Source organism: Bemisia tabaci, chromosome 7, assembly GCF_918797505.1.
Source record: "Bemisia tabaci chromosome 7, PGI_BMITA_v3".
Classification (NCBI taxonomy): domain Eukaryota; kingdom Metazoa; phylum Arthropoda; class Insecta; order Hemiptera; family Aleyrodidae; genus Bemisia; species Bemisia tabaci.
In genome coordinates, this window is record NC_092799.1 from 19,381,915 (window position 1) to 19,399,845 (window position 17,931).

At 40.0% G+C, this 17,931-nt stretch overlaps 1 protein-coding gene across 9 annotated transcripts in view; it reads left to right on the forward strand.

Moving 5' to 3' along the window:
- eag (potassium voltage-gated channel protein ether a go-go) overlaps positions 1-17,931 on the forward strand; it is a 389,509-nt gene that overhangs the window by 191,718 nt on the left and 179,860 nt on the right. For 6 of the 9 annotated variants that reach the window (XM_072302442.1, XM_072302445.1, XM_072302446.1 and 3 more), the window contains one exon: positions 14,988-15,041. The exons of the other annotated variants lie outside the window; for them this stretch is intronic. In XM_072302442.1, coding sequence (XP_072158543.1) covers positions 14,988-15,041 — 54 coding nt within the window. The remainder of the gene's footprint in view (positions 1-14,987; positions 15,042-17,931) is intronic. 9 annotated transcript variants of the gene reach the window in all.

Genomic DNA, 17,931 nt, shown 5'->3' on the forward strand with positions numbered 1-17,931 from the left:
TCGATCCGCTGTGCGCCGTGGTTCTATCAGCACCGGGTATTCAGAGCGCCAAGACGTAATGCGCTGTAGCGTGGCGCGTTTTGCGATGTATCGATTGATTTGCCGTTTAAACCTACGGGAAAAGATCGATAAACGGGGTTTTCGCGACGAACACCTTTAGAATCGATTTTTTACCGCAGCCTCAAATAGGGGAATATCGATAATACGCCTCGCCACCGGAATGCATCGTCCTCCTTTAGAGCCATTCTAAGTGATTTGATTCCTGAGGTCATAACCGCAACTCAAGAATCGACGGAAATATCACCATTTATTCACAAAACAGGTGATGGGAATGGTGCAATCCGATTGTGATAGGATTGCGCAGATTTGGTTCCGAATGCAATCAGCTTATTTTATCTTACAGCCGTATACGTAAAGGAACCTTATTCAGTTATTCCTTATCGCAAGAAGTCTTTTGCATGATTTACATTGTAACATCTATCGACATTCTGATTAAGAAAAATGTACCAGAATGTTTAAATTCGCACCTTGTCTAGTGATCCACTATACTACCGTGCTAAGGAAAAACGCCGTATTAGCATTCGAATGGTGCCGAATTTCTGAGAAAATTTTAGTTTTTGAAGAAAGTGATTAATATTTGGACGCATTTGTGCCAAACGGAACTAAGTGCATTGTGACGTGAGCCCCGTTATGCATGTATTTTTATGGGTCTCAGGGATCATGACGTGATGCATATCGACGGTGAAAGTCGGCAATCACATAACTCGTTTGCGGTGTCTGAAAATCTCCGCCTCTACGTCATTTTTTTAAAGGATAACAAATTGATATTATTTCTTGGAGTTTTTGCAGAATTTTCTTCGCATTGAGAAGAAAAATCATGACAGTTTTAAAGAATTATCGTTGAGTAGTTTTCCATTTAAAAAATAAAGTATGACCGGAAGTTTGCGACGTCGCAAACCGAGTTATGTGATTGCCGACTTTCACCGTCGATATAGCTCTGTTTGGCAGAAATACGTCCATTTCTCCTTAAAATTTCCAGGTATCGTAAATTAAATCGCAAACAAAATGGCCCAAAAATTGGAAGAAAAATCATCAAACACTTCCCTGAAAATTCGTGATTTATCAAACAATATATGCGAACATTCAAATTCTGATACGGAGTGTTTCATTAGTATGGCATTATAAAACCGGGCTTGGAGTAAAGAACGCAGGTCAAGATGCACTAAAGTTTGAGGAAATTCTCCCAGAGCTAACGATACAAGCAACGAACACATCCAGAGGATCCCGCGAACAAGCGAGCCGACAGCAACACATACAAACGTAAATTCAGGAACTTTAGATTCACAAACACTGCATCATGAAATATTGAAGTTGGGAGGGAGATCCTTGCCGGAGATGAGGCATTAAATATGCATCACAAAGAGTGAAATGATGAGTTTAAAAAGAGCATGCACTGCAGTCGCTGTTGAGAGCTCGAATTGTTCCGGGGCGTTCTTCACGGGGGATTCGCGAAGAGTGTTCCCTCGCAAGCTCGACTTGACAATCCAGGAGGCGGAGGCATGGAGCTTCGGGCGCCGTATTTTGTTAGAATACCTGGGGTTTAAATTGAACATTGAACTTTGGAGTTTATCTCCTGGGCGCGCTGGGTTCAGCCTGCCTCAACTGCCGTGCTAAGGAAGAACGCCGTATGAGCCATCATGTGTTGCCAAATCTCCTTTGAGAAATCTCGAATGTTTTGGATTATTTGCAAACTGTTTTTCATCCAATTTTTTGAAGAATTTTGTCCGTACTTTGATCTAAAGTTCCTGGAAATTCGAAGGTAAAATATGCATAAAAGTCAGCAGAAATAAGTATTTCACCAGAGGCAATTTGGCAACATTCGAATGCTTGTACGGCGTTTTCTCTTAGCACGGTAGTGAAGAGCCATTTAGAATGAGGCACTAAACTTGGGAGTCTCAAAGTCTTTATCACTTGACGCCTTTGAATTTTCCGTGAAAGAGGGACGGAATTTTATAGTTACGCGTAATAAAGATGCAAGACGTTAACAAATACATTGTGGCTTATTAACATAAAGTAATTGCAGAATAAATTAAAGTTGTAGTCAAAATCGCCCTAGATGTGAAAACATGCCCACAAATATCGCGGAACCAATTTTTCAATCGATTTTTAAGTTCATTGGTTTAAAAATGAAAATTACTCATAACCTACGCAGAAATTGTTTCTTAAATTGCAGTACAATGATTGAGTGAGAACCACCGTACCAGAAAACCATCCCTTCTCGGTTTGAATTTTAATTATCTGCGCCGTATAAGTCGATTTATCAATTCAAGTTACATTTTTTCAGGCTTGTGGCATTATAATATACACCAACGGTGAAACTGCAAAAATGCGTATATTTGTTGCGGTGTTTCAAACTCTCCGCTCCTGTTTTATTTTTAAACGGAGACTGAATCAACATCATGCCTTGAAGTTTTCACAGAGTAGCATTTAAAAAGAGAAGAAAATCACTGGAATTTTCAAAAAAGGACGTTCAGTATTCACATGGAAAATAAAATATGGCAGGAAATCTGCAACGCCGCAAACGGAATAACGCATTTCTGCAGTTTCATCATCGACATGTCTCACAATAGTGCAAGTATTGTCAAAACAATCGAAAATAGAAAAAAACCGATCAAACCCTCATTTAAAATAATGCTTTTTAAACAGATCAAGACCGAAAGGGATTCTTACTCGGGAGAACCATTAATTTTTTTTTAAAATTCTGCACCCACGTCAAATTAGTTGTATAGTTAGATAAGCTGACTGCTCGGCTTTATGCTGCCATGCTAAGAAAAAACGCCGTATGAACCTTCAAGCGCTGCCAAATTTCCATTTATTGAACACGAATTTCCCGGTAAATTTATGAATATTTCTTCCTATGTTTCAGATAATATTGTTGCGATTCCACCTAAAGTTCCTGAAAATTTCAAGGAGAAATATTTATAGCTTTCCTTAAAAATAAACATTTTATCGAAGGAAATTTTGCAACTCTCGAATTTACATACGGCGTTCTTCCTTAGCCACGGCAGCATGATTCCGATACTCCTGGAAGACAGCCGTAGTGCGAAGCGTGTCACGGCGCGGGGATACAACTATTCGTACTCGATGGATGTCCACGTAGCATACACGCAAAATTGAAGGCGTTTTACCTTGTCGAGCTGCAACGAGACACAAGGACGCTCAATCGCGCATATTTTAAAACACCAGAAGATGCTCTGTACGTTTTGATAGTGTTTTACAGTATGAAAACGATTTCAGGTAGCTGATTTCTTTGCCATAGTTGGCAGCAGGAGAGGCGGGTGAGGTCGTTGGTTCGGCTCGCTCAGAACTTGCCATAATTGAGCCCGAATTAGACCAGAAGAAACCGCTCGACGCTAAGACGATGCATTGCCGTGTGACGTCGCTCCGGCCCGGCGGGGGGCTCAATTAATGGCGGAAAAGTTAGGAAAATTAGACATTTGTTTTTTTTTTCTCCCTTACTCCTTTTTACCCCTGCATTGGAATAATCCGCTTAATCAAAGAGTTTTTGTCGTGTTTGCAAGGAAATCAGGATTGCGTGAAAAGTGTTAGAAGCCATGACGTCACAGTTGTGCTCTAGTGACCTAGCTTTAATCATCAACCGGGCACCGTGTTGCCAAACCTCTACCACGGATAAAAGGGAATGTGTCTCGATCGGGGAAAAGTAAAGTTTAATAATTTTCCTTGAAATTGTATTTTTTATTGAAACAAAGGTCTCAGAGCTCTCCAGGGAACTTAAGAACGCGTCTGCATAGAAACCAGCTCAGTGATTCTCTATTACGACCGTATTAGAGCTTTCCCGCTTTATTTGAATCTGATTCAACAAATACAAATGAGGGGATTGGAGGTCTAGGCGCATAAGTGCAGTCTTTGCTATTTCGATAAATACGTGTTTGAAGTTTCAAAATTACATGGATCCTAATGGCGGAAAGAAAGCTCGAGCTAACTGTTTGATCCTTGAAAATTTAAATTCCGGAGCGAATTTTTCACAGAATTTGTATCAAAACTAGTTTTACTTGATTCATGAATATCTCAATTTTTTTCAAAAGCTGCACTAACGCGCCTTGTCCTCCGAGCCCCTCAAATGAACAACACTGGAAAAAAAACCATATTGGATCTAGAGTCCAGACTCTTAAACACATCGACAAGAAAAAATACTCTTGATTCAATCAGATTTAAGCTTAAATTAAAAGGAAATCCGCTCAAATTAAGAGGCTTGGTTCTTGATTTAAGCTTATATCTGATTGAATCAAGAGTCCTTTTTCTTGTCAATGTTTTCAAGAGTCTGGACTCTAGATCCAATGTGTTTTTTTCCTAGTGAATGGTCTCGCAAGTATGAAAAGTCAATTTCCGATCAAGTTTGGCAATGCCTACTAGCCGTCTCGTGGTTCGTGTTGGGAGGTTAAGTCTACTTTCCATCAACCCCTCATCCCCTCACCACCGCACAATTGCCCAGCAGTCATCCCCACTCCTTCCACCCAACTTGTCGCCCGTTGCTTCGGGCTAGACTCATTACAATGCGGTTTCAATTTTCCGGCAGATCAGAATGCTCCAAGTTCTTGCTCCGATGATTAATCTAAACATGTCACTTGTCAAAACACCGGCAATCTCTCACGTCGTCCGCACGGAAAAAATAGCAGCTTTCCTTCCAGACTTAATTCCGTTGCAACTGATGTAGAGAAGTATCAGAAAAGTTTTTCAATTATATGTGCCTCTGTACTTCCTTGCACTGGTTATTTTCACCACAATATATTTAGGATGTCCTACGATATACGTAAAAAGGGTTGGCCTCCTGTAACGGTTACGTGGGGCTGGCTTGATTAGGTAGAGAAGAGAGATGGCATTCAAGGGACTGTTAGCGTCTGATTATCCTCTTAGAGATATCTGATGTGGAAAAAGAAGGGAGAGAAAATTTCTGAGTTCGTATATATACTCCATTAAATTTTCAACTAAGAATTTTGGAGGTTACAAGGAGGAAAACTTCAACCCTCATCCCTGCAAATTCCCCCAAACACTTCATCAATAATTAATTCTTCAAAAGTGTTATTCGTATCGATAATTAAAAAATTGTGTCCCATCTAGGACAATATTGTTTTTGAAATGGGGGCTCCTAATCCTTGAAATATGCCAAGAAAATTCTTAATTCACAACGGTGTTCCCCTGTAATTTGGTGGGGTTCGATGTTTAGACTTTTATTCAATAGACAAAGCGATCATTTTCTAGTCGCTAGAATCAGAATTGCCCAACCACTTTTAAGGCTCTAACTCTTGGGCTAGGTATCCTATTTGTGTGTGACGATTAAAAAGCACAGCTTTGCAAATTTTTTATCATGTCAATTGCAGAAAGTTTCCTAATGGATTCCTATGTATATTTCAGCGCTGAATTCGAAAAAACGTCCAACAAATTCCATCACGTCGGCATTTTTGCACAATCAAAAATTTCAAAAAATGAAATAAGTAAAAATAGTTCATTTAATTTGAACGCGTGTTTAGGTTACTCGCACATCTAATAGGTATAATCCAATCATTTTGGCAATGCAGGAACTTCAAAAGAATCATTATTTTTTTAAATTTCACCAAATTTGCCCAGTTTTCGATTATTTTTACCTCTAAAGCCCCCGTATTTTGTCCAATGTGACAAGACCAAAAATTTGCAGGGCTGTGAAATAGATCCTAAGTAGGATCTAAAACTGTATTAACTCGAACGCTAAAATTTTGGATGGGTATAGAGAGTGTTTTCCTATACCGCACCAGCGTTATGTTCGTATTTCGATGAATCAGATACGAAGCATTAGCGCCGATAATTTATTTGGGGTCGGACAAACTCCAAAGTGATGTTATCATATTGTGCGGGGATTTCGGGAACCCTCACGCGTGGAGGGATATCCGTTGTTTCGGATGGACTAAACTAATTTCATCAAGTGGCGTATGAATCACTGTGCCTACGGCAACAAAGGGCCATTGTAAACATTTTACTCTTTGTCCCGTTGTAATTGCGGGTGATATTTCGAGGGGCCGCGACCCCCTCCCACCCCGCCACGCCACTATGCTCGTGTGCAAGCGGTTTTTTGTCCGTTCTCGCCTTGTCACGTTCCCTGGTTCTCTCCAGACCACGCATTGTTCCGTCATTGTCTTTCCAAGTTCCCGAACAATGTGTGTCGCTCGAATGTTGGCCGACTTTGATGATATCCGGTAGTAAAATCTCATAATATCCGTGAATTTACAAGTTTTTTTTTTCCCTCCTCCTGCAAGTCTATATTGTTCTATTGTGGAACTTTAAACCTTTTCTTATTTCGCTTTGACCTACTTGAGAGGAATTGTTAGAAAAAAAACGCTGATTCTTTTAGCCAACTACACGGGGAAAAAAGAGGTAGGGGTCCAATCTCCTTCGAGAAATCTTGAATTTTCGGGAATATTTGTTACCTTTTTTCATCCAATTCTTTGAAGCATTTTGTTCGTGATTTGATCGAAAGTTTCTGGAAATCTCAAGGAAAAATATGCATAACAGTCTTCAGAAATAAATATTTTCTGAGAGGCAATTTGGCAACAATCGAATGCTCTTATGACGTTTTTCCCTAGCACGGCGGTGCTGCGGAGAGACTTGCGGCAGCGCCTATTTGACACCATTTTACGACGAAGGGATTTAGACTGGAGCAAGAGAAATGAATGATAATTTAGAGGATCCTATGTTAACCTTACGGAATCATAGCTTTACCATGTCGCAGCTGGCATTGTCAGATAATGCGGAAAGGCTTAAGAGATCTATCGCACAAGTGTACAAATTATACATTTCACGCTTCGATCTATAAACCGTGTCTCGGAAGAGCCGCAGTAAACATTTTCCTACCGCTCCTTAATTCCGCTCGAACCCTTTTTCACCCCGTAAGGTTAAGCCTTCTCTCCAATAAACCGCCCCTTTGTCATTCGAATTAATCGCTGTTGCTCTCGAAAGACTCGCTAATTGATCACAATCCACTTAGAGCTCGAATAACACGCCACAATCATCCCTTATTTCTGCCGGGTCTCTTCCCTCAAGGAACCGAACTTTACTTGAATTTTTGAAATCGCTCAATTGCTCCGCGAAGTTACACTATGTGGATCGCATTTAGCAAAAAGGAACCAGCACGATTACAGTGTCGTAAAAATTTTTCTCACGCATGCATACATACATACTACCATCCTTTCAAAGTATTTTCGTGAAATCCCTCTCTTTTTCAAACGAATTAATCTCCAAATTTAATGTATTCTTTCCTTGTCCTAACTTCTAATTTTGTACTACCTTTTGTGACCCCTACTTTTTAAATTCTGTACTATATTTTGATCTCTCCTCTAAGGTGTTAATGGCTCAATTGTTAAAAGCACCAAATAAACGTATCTACCAACCAACCATACATAAGAGTCGCTCTCACAGCGCTCTGCGACGCCTAACCGCCACAAAACTCGGTCCTTCCATGCCCACAGGTCATCAGGATGTTGGCATTTCCGCATCTCATCCATAACCCTCTGTCGCCAACCTTTCACCGGGCGTCCTCTTCGTCTCTTCCCAGGAGGAACCCAATCAAGCATCTTTTTTGGCAACCTCTCTTCCGTCATCTTATTGACATGACCGCACCAGACAAGCTGTTAGTTCATTCATAATTATCTAAAAATTATCTTTTTTTTTGCTCATTCATAATTATCTAAAAAATATCTCAGGATAGCTAACATTTTTCCATTCCACAAAAAATTGTTAATTTTAAAGAAATATAATTGTATAAATTTTAATACTGTACAAATAGTGAGTATTTTTAAAAGAAAGGTTGAAGTTGCACAATTTTGAAAACTCTGTAATAGCGCTGGTTCCTTTTTGCTAAATGCGATCCGTGTGAAGTTTTGATGAAGGAGGTATGGCTTTCGGTTCCGCCAACAAACCAATGAGCCCTAAAGTTTGAATTGGACGTATTTCTGTCAAACGGAACTAAGTGCATTATGACGTGAGCCCTGTTATGCATTTATCCTTATGGGTCTCAGGGCTCATGTCTTAATGCACATAGTCCTGTTTGACAGAAATACGTCCAATTCATAGGGAAACTGCGCATACGGAGGGTTTTACTCTCTTTTTTCCCCGTTAATAATCTAAGAGCACGTCAAAACCATACGTTTAGAAATTCCCGAGCTCAGGAAGGGCATTTTTCAAAAGCTCAATTTTATGAAGATCAAGAATTTCTAATAGGAGGAAAAAATCGCATCCATTGTATGGTTTAAGATTTACCGAACTCACTTTCCGGGGAAACACTTTTGCGTAATCTATTTTCTCCGACTTTCTCGTAGTTTAAGTCACCGAATCATCAAACTTGGTTACAGCAGCGTAGAAAAATTTATTGCGTGTCACAGGTACCATCAAACTTATTTGAAAGTTCGTCCCCCGAGCCGTATGAAATATTAATCATAAACAAAAGTAATCCCCAGACTTCCCCCCGCCAGAGTTGGAAACAATGTTTCCGAGTTTACCTAAAAACATTGCGCCTACTTGCCTCTCTTTCTTCCAGCCTCTTCGTGAAACCTTCATGACATAACATTGAACCTCCCATTGATATTTGTGACATTTTGTAGGACAACGGAACACCAATATGTTCGTTGCTCACTGCGAACACGGCAGACCGAGTTGATTTTTAAGAGAAGAAATCCCACGAAACTCATCACAAGCGCATTGAAAACGTCGGTAATGTATGTATGTATGAGCCGCTTTTACGGCGCGCTAGGGCGCTCTGCGACGCCTATTCTCCACAGGAATCTGTCATGGTAGAGATCCTCCGGAAGGTGGCATCTCTCCATCTCTTCATGGATGCCCTCTACCCACCGTTTGGCTGGACGCCCTCTCCGTCGCCTACCTGGGGGGACCCACTCCAACACCTTCTTCGGCAACCTGGTATCAGCCATTCTCTGCACATGCCCATACCATACCAATTGCTTGGTCATGATATCGTGCACAATCGTCCCCTCAACGCCCATTATCTCTCGGACACGTTCATTCCTGACACGTTCTCTCCTCGAGATTCCAGCCGATCGTCGCCAGAAATCCATCTCGGTCGCCTTGAGCATTTCTTGGGTCCGCTTCTTCAACTGCCACACTTCACTGCCATAGGTGATAATAGGCTTGACAACCGAGTTATAAATCCTCTTCTTGTTGTCTTTGGAAATCCTTTGGTCCCAAAGGATCCCATTAAGCATGGCGATGGCTTTCCTTCCTAGAAGATTACGGTCCCGAATGGCCTGATCCAGCTTCCCATCCGAAGTCAGGTTCACCCCCAGGTACTTGTATTGTTCGCAACTTTCTATATGTTGACCATCCTCCAGGACTATGCTTTGCTGAGCACCTCCGACTGACATCTTTTTTGTCTTACGGACACTAACCTCGAGGCCCCATTTCCGGTACTCCTCCACCAACTTTCGGGTCATATACTCCGCGTCATCGTGATCTTGACTTATGACAACCTGGTCGTCAGCAAAGCATAGCGTGAACAGTGTTTCTTGGTCATTTAGAGGGACGCCCATGCCGGCACACTTTCTTTTCCATAACGTCGGTAATACCTTCTTAAAGCCCTTTTACTGTAATTTAAATCGTGTGCTTATAGATCGTATTCGATACATCAAACGGGTGAGATTGTATCGATATCGATTGGTTCAAAACATAAAAATAGCCTCAAAAGTAAATTCAGAAATCTGAAAGAACGGGTCTTTTGTAACAGATTTTTTATTCTTTTGAGTACCAAATGCCGATGCAAAGTGAAATTGTCAGGAAATTTCTCATTTTCAGCTTTTTCAAATTAAATCCTTACAGTTTGGTTTGAGGTTATGTTCTATTGTTTTGAACCAAACGACACATCGAACCCGTATCGAATACGGTCTATTATCCCACGACCGTAAAAAAGTTTATTTATCGCCATTTTTTTTCATTTTTTTTTAAATTTTATCACCCGAGAACCCCAGATGAAATAATAAATAAATTAAGGAAGCTGATATACGCATTTTCACGGGAGGTTTGGCCGCGTAGCGACCGGGGGGCGTACCCCCTACAAGACTCATAACTAATTAGAAAATGACGATTTGAAACCTAGGAAATGGAAATAGAGGTCCCAGATTTCCTTTTTAAACCTGCAAAGCTTCTTACACAGTCATGAAATAGGCTTTTTCCCTATCTTCCTTCAACCGTGAGCGAATAATCCTCTCTCTTGGAACAACGAGATGATTAGAGAGGAATTTTCTGGGGAGACCTGTGAACTGTGGACTTAAAAGGCCAATTTGGACGTGGTTTCAGCCCGCAGGTCTAATGTCAATTACATCCTGTCGAAGAATGAGGCTCACGCAATTTGAGACGATTGTGAAAAGGGGAAAGAATTAGACCAAAAATAAAGTAGAATATAAAGAGATGATCTATTCACTCACTATTTCTAAGCCTGGAAACGCTCCTCGGTAATTTGGGAGGGAAAATTAAGTTTGTGGTTCCGGCGCTCCCTCCCGTTTTTCTTTCACCTTTTCATCGCCCCTTTTGTAACTTTTCCAGCGATTCGTCGTTTGTGTCACAAACCGACGGTGAAACTAAAAGCTTACGATTCACGGTGTACGACGTTAAAGCTTTCCTTTGTCGTACGATTTCTTCAAAGACAGCATTTATCCTTTCTGGACAAAGTTTCGTGATGTTTTCATTTTCCCTTGCAGGGATAATTTTCCTTGAAGATTTCGACGAAAAATATCGGAGAACATCGATGGTGAAACTGCAGAAATGCGTATATCGGTTTGCGGCGTTGCAGACTTCCTGTCATACTTTATTTTTCATATGGAAAACCACTTAACATCATTTATTGAGCCCTTCGGATATTTTTCTTCTCTATGTGAAGAATATTCTGTGAAAATTTCAAGCCACGATGTTGGTTCAGTTTCCTTTCAAAAAACAAAACGAGCGGGAAAGTTCTAATACTGTCGTATTAGAAAAGCGCTCAGGTGTTAGTAAATGTATTTAATGAAGAAAGGACGTATAAACTCCGTCGACTTGGCTGGGAAATGGAAATAAAACATCAGCTGATAGCAAACAAAGGTTAGCAAGGAAACCGTAAACGCGTATTTTTGTTTCCCGAAAATGAGCTCACCGTTGAGCTCATCAGGCGCGTTTTTTTAGGCTTCATTTGAGTTCAACGATCAATTTCGATAAGAATTACTCTACCGCTAAGAAATTTTCTTACAGACAAACGATCGAAACTACCTGCGCATTACGTTAAAAGCATAAAATACAGTTTTCACAGCTTTATTTATTTTAAAAATGGACCCCCCCCCCCCCCCAAAAAAGCCTACACATCGATGAGCTAGTGCGCCATTTAAATGCATTAGCACCAGTATACTAGTACTCAGAGGCAAGTCGAAATCAAAAAGCGCTGCCTATCGGCTGAGCGCTTAAAAAGAGCGGAGATAACACCGCAATCGATATACGCATTTTTGCAGTTTCACCATCGACATTCTCTCTAGTAAGAAAATATAGGAGCTTTTAAGATTCCGTAACTGAGAAAAGAATTGGCTCCTCTGGCAAAGAACCACCTTTCTCGATCTGCCTTCATAGGTATTTCTCTTTATAGTTTATGCTTACTCAAGAAAACTAATGGATAAACACTCTTATAATTTTACTGGCTTTTGTTCATCCTCTGTGTCGTTTTAATTTAATCCGTAAAGTTCAATTGTTTTTGTGATACGACTATTTTAACTCTCCGGAGCTAGAGAAGTATGCCCAAAAAATTGAAGGCGTTTTTTACACGGAGTAATATGACACTACTCCTTCACTACACTTGTGTCGTTTTAATTTCATCCGAACAGTTCAATTGATGCGACTATTTTAACTCTCCGGAGTTGGGGAAGTATATACCCAGAAAACGAAAGGCGATTCCTACGCGGAGCAAAGTATCACTTTCTTTTGTACTGCGCTCGTTTCGTTTTACTTAAATCTTCACCGTTCAAATGTTTTTGTGAAAATGTTGACCGTACTAGGGGGTACGCCCCCTAACCGTTTCGAGGTTCGTCCCCCCCCAGCTTTGCGCCTCAGGTGTTATGCGGTACCATTATAATTTCATATTATAGAGAAAGATGTGGATAAACATAACCGTTGTGAACCATTCGGAATTAGGGATAAATATTGGGACTCGGCAAATAAACGCTCCCATTGCAGAGGTCGTTTTGCGACTTTTTAAAGGTTTCCATGAACCATCACAAAACTCATCCATACCAAAATGTTCTGTAGCTGCCTTTTGGGAGTCAATCCAAATTACGTATGTTGATCAGTGTCGGTCTACGAACCTGCACCCAGATACCAGTTCATTGAATGGTAATAACGCACCATAAGAAAAACTACGTTTTGGATAAACCCATTAAACAAAAACTTTTCCAGCGAATTCATAATTTTCAGCTTTCCTCGAAGATCAGTTACTTGGTTTTGGGGCCGAAGATTAGATTTCATCGGTGAAGATTATACCCGCATCCATCACGAACGTACGGCGCGCCGCCTGACGAAAAGGAGCCTAATGTGCGAATGCAATCCCCGAAAGCACTTATCCATACGCAGAAATCAATAGGATGTATGTTTCTTCTGAAACTAAGCTGAAAAGACGGCTTCCTGCCAAGATACCAGTGACGTGACGTGCTCTGAGATATATCGATTGTTATGCCATTTAAACCTATGTAAAAGGATCGATAATCAGGGTGTTCGCAGCGAACACCTTAACAATCGATTCTTTACCATAGGTTTAATTTGCGGAACAATCGATATATGATACGACATCTAAATAAGATTAAAGGATTCAGACGCCCACGCACAAGGGATCGTTCAAAAATTACGTAAAACGTGGATGCGTGTCACTACTCGACAGCGTTACACTACAGTGATGTGGCGTGCTTTACGATGTATCGATTGATCTGTCCTTTAAACCCATTGCTAAGGATCGATAACAGAGTGTTCGCAGCTGACACCTTAATAATCGATTCTTCACTACAGCTTCAAATGAGCATGTATCGATAATCGATCATCCACGCCTCGCCACTGTTACACTGTTACGTAACGGCGTGACTTTGTGTGTATTCATCGTGCAAAGGGTATATTTCTACGGTGAGCATTCCTATGTTCATCTTATGTCCATCATCACTATTAATTTTTTGACCGGAGAAGGATACTGGAATTTCATGAAATTTCAAGAGGCTCGAATAAATTTCACCAACTTTGATTCATATTCATTTTTTCGGAATTAATAATTGAACCCGTGGAAATTCGAAAGCGTTTCAAATGGTCTTCCTGTTGTCATTGATCACTAGAAGAAAAAAACACATTGGATCTAGAGTCCAGACTCTTAAAAACATCGACAAGAAAACGTACTCTTGATTCAATCAGAATCTAGCTTAAGTCAAGAACCAAGCCTCTTAATTTAAGCGGATTTAGTTTTAATTTAAGCTTAAATCTGATTGAATCAAGAGTATTTTTTTCTTTTCAATGTTTTCAAGAGTCTGGACTATACATCCAATGTGTTTTTTTTTTTTTCTAGTGATGGATCCAGAAAATTGGCAACAATGTGTTCTCTCTATGTAAACCTACAGAAATGTATCGATTCTTGGATGGGTCAGGTGTGCTCCGACAAGAATCGATCATTCATTATAGGTTCAAATGGCGGAAAGGCAGTGTTGCCAACCTGCTAGATCCGCTTCTCACTCGCGTAAAACAGAGGAGGAGGTGACTTTCCCCCTCCCCCGAAAAAAGTTTCGGGATTCCTGTTCTACGGTGGGAAGGAAGAGATGAGTAAAAAGGTGGCGGAATAGAACACGGTCGCCAATGTGACGGCATAATGTTAAATTTGTCTAGTCTCGGAGAATGTTAAATAAATGAATTTTGTGTCGATCCGTCAACTGCGAGAAGAAATAAAACTGTGTTAAAAATTAAGAGAGGAATAATAGCGCTTCTTGCGGAGTTTCAGTCTACAACGCGCACGAACTCCCGGTCCGTGAGAAACTTTAAACTTGCGAACTTAGCGCTACTGTCTGGGTCCGACGTAGGTCCATGATCCCTGTTCACGATCTCAGAATTATGGTCGGTCTTGCTTGTTTTCAGCCCCCAGGCTTTCCCCATTCTTTGTAGTCTCTTTCAGAAAATCATTAAAATAATAGACTATGCTCGGAATGTTACGATGAATTGCTAACCGTATGAATTTGACCGTGACGTAAAATTGTTAAACGTGAATGGTTCTCTTAAACAAAACGTTTAACACAGAACGACGGTGTGAGTCCGCAACCATGTTTGCGAAGTTGCAGGTTTTCTGTCATACTTTTTTTTAAAATGGAAAATTGCTCCACGACAGTTCTTGAAAACTGCCGTGATTTTCCTTCCTCGTGCGAAAAAAATTCTGCGAAAACTTCAAGGAGTGGTGTAAATTTGTTCTATTTTAATTGAATAAAATAGGATCGGAGAATTTCGAACACCGCAAACAAGATATATGGTTACGGACATACACCGTCGATAAGTGCTTAATTATGTAAAATAAGGCTCACCGAAAGAAAGTGTTAGGGGTCATCTTCAAAAATTGTGAAACTGGCCTGATTTGTTGGATTTGTAGCACCGCAACATTTAAGGTTGTTATCTCATTCATCGGGGTACTTCCACAATTAATAGGAAATGTCCAAGTTGGGATGTAACTCTACCTCTTTTCATGTGCTAATTTTCTTCTTATTCCTCTTCCTCCTCCTCTGCTGGGTGTAAAACACGCTCGTTTAAAATGCACTCTAATTGTTCATTTTCAACTTTGGTCAAGGCTCGTAAAATATACTGGTGTATCATTCAATTCAATTTAATTACATAAAAAAAACTGTTCCGATGATCATTGTATTCTAGTGTTGGTATTTATTCTCACATGGTATTATTTCTCTTTATAGGTGTGGTTCTAAATGTTTCTAGCGACTCATGGGCGTTCCCAACTATTAAAAAAGGTCAATAACAATATATAATTTTCTTAACCCTGTAGCTTTAACTGCAGTACCGGTATACGTCCCCTTGTAACAGACATTGTATTGTCAGTTGGGTAGTATTTACGTATCATTTTTTGAACCATTGTCGCTAATCCTGTAAATTACTTCATCTGTAGGTCTCAGCAATTGTGCCACCCTTAACCCCAAGCTTTAACCCGTTGCTCCACGGTGTCAAAAAATCAACTTTTCTGATCAACCTGGTAATCTTTGATGTAATCTTGCTGCGCAACTATTTAACGATAATCACGTATACATAAAGTAGTCTTATTGTATATTGTATAAGGTATTGACCATATTCACGGCAAAGACTTCGTAAAAATATATTATTTAAGTTTTTTATCTGGTTTGTTTTCCTCTATTAGATAATTAATTTGGTTCTCTGGCCACACGTTTTAAAGTATACAATACATACATTCAGTCGACGACATTTTACAATATTAGGAATTAATAGGACTCTTAATACAATTAGGAAGAAGTGTTACAAAGTGGATACAAAGTGTTAATAGACGCAGGTCTACCGATTTTCAGATTTATTAGAGATCAACTATAAGAGGGTAAGATTTTGGGTATCAGAGGAAAGATTTTATCCTACTGAGAGCGAAACTAAAAAGCGGGAGTTCGGGGCACAAGCAAAGCGGTTAGAAGGGTCAAAAAGGCGTGAAAGAGAATGTACGAAGGCGAGACTAGGAGGGATCTGTTAATTATTCGCTGTGAAAAAAACAAAGGGATTAAACATTTTAAGAACGCAACACAAGAACAAGAGGAGGCAAGTTACAAAATGTTAACGATCCTCACTATGAAGAGAAGGATTAAATTTTTAATGAATTATTTGAATTCCCAGGATGAGGGACAAAAACCTCTCATGCTTTGTTCGCGAGCGGTTGGGGCGGGGGCGGGGGTTAAGGGCAGTGACGTCACACTTCAGCCCCTGCATTCCCGAAGCCCGCAACCACCCCCACACCGACCCCTTTCGACACTGAGCCCCGCCGCCGTTTCCCTCTCGACTAAGTCGTTAACCTGACTTGCCGTTCGTCGTCCAAACATGCTCGTTTCGCAGCGCTGCCAACAGTACTGCCTAGAGTGCCTATAAAGCGAGAGTATAGACGGATGTGAAACTCCGAAAATCCATCAGGCCTTCACCGCGCATCCGCGAATAAAGTTACGGCCCCAAAATGCAACCAACCTATGGATTTCAATTATCCCGAGCGATTTAATACACTGGGAAAAAAACCACAGTGGATCTAGAGTCCAGACTCTTATAAACATCGACAAGAAAAAATACTCTTGAATCAATCAGATTTAAACTTAAATCAAGAACCAAGCCTCTTAATTTGAGCGGATTTCCTTTTGATGTAAGCTTAAATCTGATTGAATCAAGAGTCCTTTTTCTTCTCAATGTTTTCTAGAGTCTGGACTCTAGATCCAATTTGTTCTTTTTCCATTGTAATACAATTCGTCGCTTGGCTGACGTAAGGGCGTAACTACAAATTGACATGAGCCCGGAAAAGCATTAAAATGTATGAAGGACAGGGTTCACTGCAGAGTGTAGTTACGCCTTTATGTCAGGTAGGCGACGAATTGTTAGGAACCGTCGTTTATAAAGCACGTATCGACGGTGAAACTACCAAACCACGTATCTCGTTTGCGGTGTTTAAAAATCTACGCTCACATTTTATTTTTTTGAAGAAGACCAAATCAGTATCATTCCTTGAAATTTTCACAGAATTTTCTCCGCACGAAGAGGAAAAATCACAGAAATTTTCAAGACTGGACGTTAAGTAGTTTTTCATTTAAAAAATAAAGTATGACAGGAAGTCTGGGACGTCGCAAACCGAGATACGTGGTTTGGTAGTTTCACCGTCGGTATATGACTTAGTTTTTGTTCAAATTTACTCATTTTTGCGGAAGAATGTGCATTTATGTACATTCTCGGCCATCTTGTCAAAATTTGAATCTGCAGACTCTGCAGACTGGCAGCGAAATTTTGTGTGTTAGAAGTCGGTTAGAAGAGTGGCTGCCTTTTCGGACTTTAAGTCCTCCACGAAGCGATTTGTCCATACTCTCGCTATATAGATACTCTAGTACTGCCTCGACAAGGAAAAACGCCGTTTGAACATTTGAGAGTTGCCGAATATCCTCCAGAAGACTGTCTATTTTGAAGGAGAGTTATGAATATTTTTTCCTAATATTATCGAAATATTTAGATCTAATTGAGAATAAAATTCTTAGAAAAATTGAAGATAGAATTTTAACAAATATCCGTGAAAATTTGAATTTTATCGAAGGAAATTTGGCAATGTCGGATGGCGCGAACGACGTTTTTTCTCAACACGGCAGAGTATACGTAAGTTCAAATAAACAATGCGATTTTATTTTAATGAATGTTCCTTTATCTTCTCTATTTTTAGGCTACAAAATGCTACACAGGATCTGAACAATTTAATTAACATAGGGATGGAGAGTTTGCATGTGTCTGAAATTATGTCAGTTTCATGTGTAAAACAAAACTACTAGGAAAACTGGGCACGAAGATATCCTTAGTGACTAAATTGAATAATTTTCGGAGAAAATATGAAATAACATCATCTGCTAAAGTACATGTTTTTAAATAGTAAATGCCACCAGATTACGTCATAAGGCGGCGAATTTTCTCTTTTTTTAATTTTAAATCTATTTTCCTACAGTTTCCCATTTCGGAAAAAAATTATGAAAAATACTGCGATGTCGCATGAAAAAATAAAAATTGTTTACATTTGTGCAAATGCTCCATTAGATTAATACAATAAATTACATCTTTTGTTAGCGCTAATTCGCGTAAGCGCTGATCGCACTGTGTTGGGCGCAATGCGTG